General features: G+C 47.3%; 1 protein-coding gene across 9 annotated transcripts in view; it reads left to right on the forward strand.

Moving 5' to 3' along the window:
* The window catches only part of AIF1 (allograft inflammatory factor 1), a 32599-nt gene extending 24978 nt beyond the window's left edge, over nucleotides 1–7621 (forward strand). For 3 of the 9 annotated variants that reach the window (XM_081827865.1, XM_081827867.1, XM_081827859.1), the window contains 5 exons: nucleotides 3956–4017; nucleotides 4107–4173; nucleotides 4538–4579; nucleotides 4765–4927; nucleotides 7312–7621. In XM_081827865.1, the coding sequence (XP_081683991.1) occupies nucleotides 4546–4579; nucleotides 4765–4927; nucleotides 7312–7447 (333 nt within the window). In that variant the 5' untranslated portion in view covers nucleotides 3956–4017; nucleotides 4107–4173; nucleotides 4538–4545 and the 3' untranslated portion in view covers nucleotides 7448–7621. Of the gene's footprint in view, nucleotides 1–3610; nucleotides 3779–3955; nucleotides 4018–4106; nucleotides 4174–4537; nucleotides 4580–4764; nucleotides 4928–5154; nucleotides 5435–7311 lie in introns of those variants that run through there. The other 6 variants (XM_081827863.1, XM_081827864.1, XM_006738472.3 and 3 more) reach the window with 6 other exon arrangements.
* Nucleotides 7622–8311: the final 690 nt, after the last annotated feature.

Consider the following 8311-nt stretch of genomic DNA (forward strand, 5'->3'; position numbering starts at 1 on the left):
ATTCCATTGTATATATATACCACATCTTCTTTATCCATTCATCTGTCGATGGACATCTAGGCTCTTTCCATAGTTTGTTTTGTTTTTGTTTTTTTTTAAGATTTTATTTATTTATTCATGAGAGACAGAGAGAGAGAGGGAGCCACTGTTTTAAGGAGCTTCTGCATTATCTCTACTCAGAGGGAGTTTTGTGTTTTTTTTTTTAAGATTTTATTTATTTATTCATGAGAGACAGAGAGAGAGAGGGAGCCACTGTTTTAAGGAGCTTCTGCATTATCTCTGCTCAGATCTATATTTTGCAGCCAGTCAGAGAGCTATCTACTTCCCCTATCTCCGTGTTCTCATGGATTCCTCGAAGCTGACCCCTAATGCACCCCTGCATTTCCCACCCTTGCCCAGAAGCCCCCCCTTCACCCCTACTACTAGGAGTCAGCCTTCTCTGTGACCCTGGGGGCTGGGCCCCTGAGTCTGGGTGGGTGATGTCTTCCTGTATGTTGGGTCTTCACAGGCTTTCCCTCCATCTGTGTTTTGTTCTCCACCCTTTGCCCTTGTAGATACTCTTACTCTTCACTTTTGTCCCATGTCAGAGCAGCTATCACTTTCTCCCAGGGGTTTCTCTGAGCATCTAAGCTCTGTCCCACTATGGTAGTCTGCCAAACCATTCTTTTTTTTTTTTTTTTTTTAAGATTTTATTTATTTATTTGACAGAGAGAGACACAGCAAGAGAGGGAACACAAGCAGGGGGAGTGGGAGAGGGACAAGCAGGCTCCCCGCCGAGCAGGGATGTGGGACTCGATCCCAGGACCCTGAGGTCATGACCTGAGTCGAAGGCAGACGCTTAACGACTGAGCCACCCAGGTGCCCCATGCCAAACCATTCTTGATGGAAAGAACAGTCTGGGAGGCAGTCTCACCCCGAATACAGGCCAGAGCCTTCCCAATGGCCTATAAGGCCCTACCCAATCTGGCCTCATCTCCTGCCTGTTTCCCCTCATCCATCTGGCTCCAGCTACACTGGTCATCCTGCTGCTTCACAAATACTCCAGATATCCAGACATGTTCTCACCTCAGGACCTTTGCACTTGCCTGAAATGCTCCTCTCTCATATAGCCACATGGCTTATTTCCATACCTTCTTGAAATCTTTTTTTTTTTTTTAAGATTTTATTTTTAAGTAATCTCTACACCCAGCCTGGGGCTCGAACTTACAACCCTGAGATCAAGAGTCACATGCTGCACTGACTGGGCTAGCCAGATACCCCCCTACCTGAAATCTTTGCTCAAATATTTTCTCAGAGAAGCCTCTCTGATCACCCTCTTTAAAACTGCAGTCCAGGGTGCCTGGGTGGCTCAGTCAGTTAAGCATCTGACTTCAGCTCAGATCACGGTCTCGGGGTCCTGGGATCAAGTCTCCCCACAGGCTCCATGCTCAACAGGGAGTCTGCTTGTCCCTCTCCTGCTCCTTCTGCCCCGCCCCAGCTCATGCTCTCTCTCTCTGTCTCTCAAATAAATAAATATTTAAAAAATAATAAAAATAAAATAAAATAAAAATAAAACTGCAGTCTCCCACAGCACTTCCTATCCCCCTTCCCTACTTTGTTTTTCTGCATAGGTACTTGCCACCTTTAATATGTTTATTATTTTTAGAATTTTTTATTTTTAGGTAATCTCTACATCCAACATGGGGCTTGAACCCCAAGATCAATCATCACATGCTCCGCTGACTGAGCCAGCCAGGCACCCCAATATGTTTATTTTTATGGTCTGTGTTCCGCAGTTAGACTGTCCTTGAGGACAAGAATTGACACTTGCTTGGATCACTGAGGTGGCATAGAGTATGCATTTGATAATTATGTGTTGAATGAATGTATGAATAAAGAAATGAATTCCCCCCACTAGGCACTGAGACCTGAGTGTAGGGTTGCAGCTTTCTCTGAAAGGAGAGAGGCTGCTACAGTAAAGGGAAGTCCAGAATTCAGAGTTCACCCCAGCATCTCCCCCCACCTGCACAGGTCAGGGAGAGGGCAGTGAGAAGTGAATACTCCCAGCTGCAGAAGGGGAAGTAAGGTGAAGGGAAGGGGAGGAGGAAAGGTGTCTCCATCGATGCTGGGGCAGGGTGGGTGGAGCTCTGGGTGGGGAGTCTGTTTTTATTTTATTTATTTATTTATTTATTTAAGATTTATTTATTTATTTGAGAGAGTGAGGGGGGAGGGGCAGAGGGAGAGGGAGAGAGAGAATCTCAAGCACACTCCCCACTGTGCAGGGAGCCGCCTGCGGGGCTAGATCTCACAATCCTGAGAAACCAAGAGTCGGACAATCAACTGACTGAACCACCCAGAGTTTGGGAGGTTTGAACAAAAATGGTGGGGAGTTTGAACAAAAACGTCTCAGTGAGGGGAACCTACTAGCCTCACCTCCCCTGGAAGCAACTACTCATACGACAAAAAAAAGGAAAAAGGATATGCGTGGGGAAGACATTTATTAGAGGCTACTTACCCATTCTATCGAACCCACGGTGACTGGCCCCGATTACACATACACATGTTGGCTTCACCCTCTGGCTCTTGTTTCCACAGATGCTGTCTCTCTCAGCACCACTTTCAGTTCCTCCAAAGAATCTACTTAAATTCACGAATTCCTGGGGCACCTTGGTGGCTCAGATGGTTAAGCGTCTGTCTTCGGCTCGGGTCGTGGTCCCAGAGCCCCACGTCGGGCTCCTGGCTCAGCGGGGAGCCTGCTTCTCCCTCTCCCTCTGCCTCTCCCCCTGCTCATGCTCTTTCTCTCTCTCTGTATCTCTGTGTCTCAAATGAATAAACAAAAATCTTTTAAAAAAATTCTCGAGTTCCTGAGCTCTGTAGATTTCACTAAATATTTCAAGGGAGATAAGATGAATGGGTTACATTGCACATCCTAAAGCGAATAAGTACAATTCATGTGTTAGGCATTGCCATGTTTCCAAGTGCCTCTGTGGAGCTGCCAGACTGGGAGTGAAGCTTCTCTCCCTTTCCGACCCTAAACCATCTTGCCGTCCTTTTAGATCTGCCAGTGGACTTGAGATTTTTCTCCCATTCACAGCGTAGAAAAATCCAGTCAGCCCTTCCTCGGCTATGTATCCAAACCTGCGTGCCCAGACTCATGACACCCGACCAAATGCAAGTCTTAAGATTTACCTGACCCTCTGCACCTGTTCAAAGACCATTTATTTGTTCCTGAGAGTAAATAGCCTTCCCCCATACCTCCAGTGGCTTCTTTCTTTCCTGCACAGACTGGGCTCTCTTTTTTTAAAAAATATTTTATTTATTTGTTTATTTGACAGAGAGAGACACAGCGAGAGAGGGAACACAAGCAGAGGGTAGTGGGAGAGGGAGAAGCAGGTTTCCTACTGAGCAGAAAGCTTGATGTGGGGCTTGATCCCAGGACCCTGGGATCATGACCTGATCTGAAGGCAGACACTTAACGACTGAGCCACCCAGGCACCCCTAGACTGGGCTCTCCTTAAGAGGAATTTGGGAGAATGTTATTTTCTCATCTCAATCCTAGAGCCACCGGCCCTTCCTCTTGGGGTGCTCATGTCAGCAGAAGCTGAGGGGAAGTGAGGCCTGGGACTGGAGGAGGAGGGAATGAGGGGAAAGAGGAAGTTTAGGAGGGAGGCCTCCGAGGAGGCTGATGGGAGAGGAGAGCCGGCAGACAGAGAGAGCACCAGCTCCATCTCTATCCACCTATCTACCGGTTTCTCCATCAACATCTGCTGAGCTATGAGCCAAACCAGGGATTTACAGGGTAAGGAAGGTAGAAGAGGCAGAGCCTAAAATGGGAGCAAGGAGATGGACAGACCTGGGCAGGGCTAGGAGGTGGTGAGCAGGTCTAGCAGGGCAGAAATCTGATGACCCTGGGCCAGTGTGGGGGAAAGAAGAGGAATGGGGGGGTGAGGAAACATTAACCTCTGTGCCCCCTCAGGAGGAAAAGCCTTCGGGCTGTTGAAGGCCCAGCAGGAAGAGAGACTTGATGAAATCAACAAGGTAAAAGGAAGATCTGAGGGGGCAGGGCCTGGGGGGAAGGGGCCCCTGGAGGAGGTGGACCTATCCTGGCTCTTGCTTTCTCCCCACAGCAGTTCCTGGATGATCCCAAATATAGCAGTGATGAGGATCTGCCCTCCAAACTGGAGACCTTCAAGAGTGAGGGGAAAACTGTAGGGGCAGATGGGGAGTGAGGAGATTTCTTGATTTCCTCAAGAACAGAGAAAGGACCTCAAAGACACAGAGTCTACATGTGTGGTGGAAAAAAGGGAGGCTGCCTCTATTGTTCCCCCTGGTTGCAGTCTCTTTCTTTGGGCTGCCCCTCTCAGCACCCTCTCTGGTTCCCTACACCTTAACAGGGTGCCTCAACCCAACCCACACTTCCTCTGCTTGCCCCACCTCCCCCTTCCACATCTTCCCCACCTAGCGCTTGGTCAGCGGCCCTTTTCTCAAGCCCCTGCCCTGCCTCGGCCTGGGACCCTCCAGCCAGCGCTTACCCTATCTGCTTTCTCCCCTCACCCAGAGAAATACATGGAGTTTGACCTGAATGGAAACGGAGATATCGGTGAGAAAAGGGTGATGGGGGGGTGTGCAGACCCAGGAAGAGGGACGTCTCTCCTACCATGCTCCATTCCCAGTGGTTTGGGAGAGGGCCCAGCCACCAGAGTAGGAGGGACTAGAATGGGAATGGGAAGGTGAGGACAGAGAGAGAGAGGCTCCCCTTTTCTCATCCCACTCCTCTGCCTCTAGATATCATGTCCTTGAAGCGGATGCTGGAGAAACTGGGGGTCCCCAAGACCCACCTGGAGCTCAAGAAATTAATCAGGGAGGTGTCCGGCGGCTCTGGGGAGACTTTCAGCTACTCTGACTTCCTCAAGATGATGCTGGGCAAGAGATCTGCCATCCTAAAAATGTGAGGGTCCAGTGCCAACCTTTCCTATGCTTACCTGTTTTCTCCTCAACCCTACCCCCATCCCCAGGGTCACCTGCACATTACTCAGCATCCATTTCTTCCCTTCTTTAAGGGACCCTTCCAAGTTCCTATCGCTATCCAATGTTCTGATCCCTACAGCCCCCGGCATGGCCATCCCTGCTCTTCTTCCTCTTCCTCCCACCATAATAACCCCTGTCCTTTTCCAGACTTTCACAGCAGCCTAAGATTTATTCTCTTGAGAAGACTGTCCCCTGATCCCTCTGTCTCTTCCCATCTCAACCAGGATCCTGATGTACGAGGAGAAAGCGAGAGAACAGGAGAAGCCAGCAGGTGCCCCAGTGAAGAAAAATATCTCTGAGTTGCCCTAATTTGTAGTAGGGGAGATGTTGTGGGATTGATGGGGCTTCTAATGACCCCAACACGGAAAAAGGACACAGAATTGTGAGCCAGAGGTACACTAAATTAAATAAACTATCCTTCTCCAGATCAAGTCAGCTTGGTCTCTGTTTGGGGGGAGTTTTTTTCCTGGGTTTGGGAAAAAGTGAACATCTTTGAGGGAAGGGCAGCAAGGATTTGCCCATATGAGCAATCCATCCACAATTTTGTAATGTGTCAACTACAGCAGATGGTTTTGGATTTCAAGGCAGATTCCAGATATATGATAGCCTTGATCTCAAGGAATTTAGATGGGACAAAAAGACATGTACAGACAAAAAAATACCACCCAGGCCCATGGGGAAGAGCAAGGATTATCTTTTTTTTTTTTTTTAAAGATTTTATTTATTTATTTGAGAGAGAGAGAATGAGAGACAGAGAGCACGAGAGGGAAGAGGGCAGAGGGAGAAGCAGACCCCCTGCCGAGCAGGGAGCCCGATGTGGGACTTGATCCCGGGACTCCAGGATCATGACCTGAGCAGAAGGCAGTCGCTCAACCAACTGAGCCACCCAGGCGCCCAAGATTTTACTTTTTTTAAGTAATCTCTACACCCAACGTGAAGCTCCAACTCACAACCCCGAGATCAAGAGTCACATGCTCTATTGACTGAGCCAGCCAGGGGCCCCAAGCAAGGATTATCTTGAACCAATATTCTCCATCACTAGTCTTTGTTACCTAACAAATAATTAAGACTCTCTGAGTCTTTCCTCAGAAAGTGGGGATAATATGATCTACCTCACAGCGCCTGGCATATCATAAGCCCTCAATAATGTTTAAAACTTGAATGGATGGATGGATAGATGGATGGATAAAAGAACTGATGTTACTGAATAGAGTAAAGGATTCACAAAACTATAAGTCCTGAGAAGTTAAGCATTAAATGAGTCATTGAGGTCCTTTTAGGGGACAAGCTGCAGAAACTGAGTCTAATGAAGGGAAAGGGGGCTTCTATTTGGAGGATATTGAGAACAGATACTGGGGATACAGAATACTTGGATGGCAGAAAGGATTAAAAAGTCAATCCCGGGGGAGCCTGGGTGGCTCAGTCGTTGGGCGTCTGCCTTCGGCTCAGGTCATGGTCCCGGGGTCCTGGGATCAAGCCCCGCATTGGGCTCCCTGCTCGGCGGGAAGCCTGCTTCTCCCTCTCCCACTCCCCCTGCTTGTGTTCCCTCTCTCACTGTGTCTCTCTCTCTCTGTCAAATAAATAAAATCTTAAAAAAAAAAAAAAAAGCCAATCCCAGGGAAGGAACGAACCACAGAGTTCCCAAGTCTTCAGTGAGGCTATTCCTGGACCTTTCCTCCAACAGGTCCAGATGAGTGTTAACTCTAGCAATCCCCAGACTCTGGCCACTATTTCAGATTTCCTGACTTTCTGGGGAGAGATAATCCAATTAGCCCAGCTTGTTTCATGTACTGAGAACAGGAGTGTTGGCTCTTCCCAGTGGTGAAGCCAGGTTGACCTCTTAAAGAGTGCTACAGTAAATGTATGGGACTTCAGATGAGGAGGAGATCACAGCAAGTTGGATAAAATATCTGAACATAATAAAATCAATAGCTAAACTTATTTTTTTTAAAGATTTTATTTATTTGACAGAGAGAGCACAAGCAGAAGGAGAGAGAGGGAGAAGCAGGCTCCCTGCTGAGCAAGGAGCCTGATGTGGGACTCGATCCCAGGATCCTGGGATCATGACCCGGGCCGAAGGCAGCCGCTTAACCGACTGAGCCACCCAGGCGTCCCATCAATAGCTAAACTTATTGAGCACCCACTGTATACCATCCTAAACGCTTTCTGTGTACTAATTCTCTTAATCTTTGCAACAACTCCGGTGACACCGAGGAGGATACAAAGGAGCTGGAGCTTAAATAATTCGTTCGTTCAGGATAAATAAATTGGGTTCTATTCATACATCGGACTATTATTTTACAGCAACAAGAACGAACAAACCACAGCTACACGCAACAATGTGGATGAACTTCTTCAACATAATGTTAAGCAAAAGAAGACAGACACAGGAGAACCCTTACTGTACAATTCCATCTGTATAAAGTACAAAAAAGGGTAAAACTAATATATGTTGTTATAAGTCAGGATAGTAGTAAGTCTTGGGGGAGGGCAATGACTGGAAGAGGCCCTCTAGCAGCTTCTGTGGTGCTAAAGTTTTATTTTTGGCTACATGTTCTGCTCAGTTTGTGAAAATTCATCAAAAATAAATAAATATAGTATGCTTTGATAAAAAGACTTAAAAAATCATTTGGGGGGTGCGCCTGGGTGGCTCGGTCAGTTAAGCATCTGCCTTCGGCTTAGGTCATGATCCCAGGATCTTGGGATCAAGCCCTGCATTGGGCTCTCTGCTCAGCGGGGAGCCTGCTTCTCCCTCTGTCTGCCCCTCCCCCTGCTCCTGTGTGCTCTCTCTCTCTGTCAAATAAATAAATAAAATCTTTAAAAAAAATAAAAATAATTTATTGGCCATCAACCTTGTGCCATTCCCTATTCTAGGTGGTTGGGATATAAGAGTCAACAAAACAATGATCCTTGCCATTGTGAAGTTTACATTCTGTTGTGGAAAATGGTGTAGGAGGAGGACAGACAGCAAACAATAAATATAATTTAAAATGTATATGATGTTAGAAGAAAAAGTAGAGCAAGTTAAAGGGGAACGGGGGTAACAGGATGGTCAGGGAAGATTAAAATTTTGAATGTGTCATCAGGGTAGGCCTCACTGAGAAGAGGACCAGCACTGAACAAAGACCTCATGGAGGTAAAGGAATGAGCGATGTGGGTTTCTGGGGGAAGAGTCAACTTGGCGAGGAAAAGAGAAGCAAAAGGGCTCCAAGGTGAGACATGCCTAGTAGAAGTAGGGAAAGTGATAAAATCACGGGGCCAAGTCATTTAGGGTCTTGTAGGCCACTCTAAGGACTTTGAGAGA

Source organism: Leptonychotes weddellii, chromosome 8 (assembly GCF_054177405.1).
Source record: "Leptonychotes weddellii isolate Sample4059 chromosome 8, ASM5417740v2, whole genome shotgun sequence".
In the NCBI taxonomy this organism is placed as follows: Eukaryota; Metazoa; Chordata; class Mammalia; order Carnivora; family Phocidae; genus Leptonychotes; species Leptonychotes weddellii.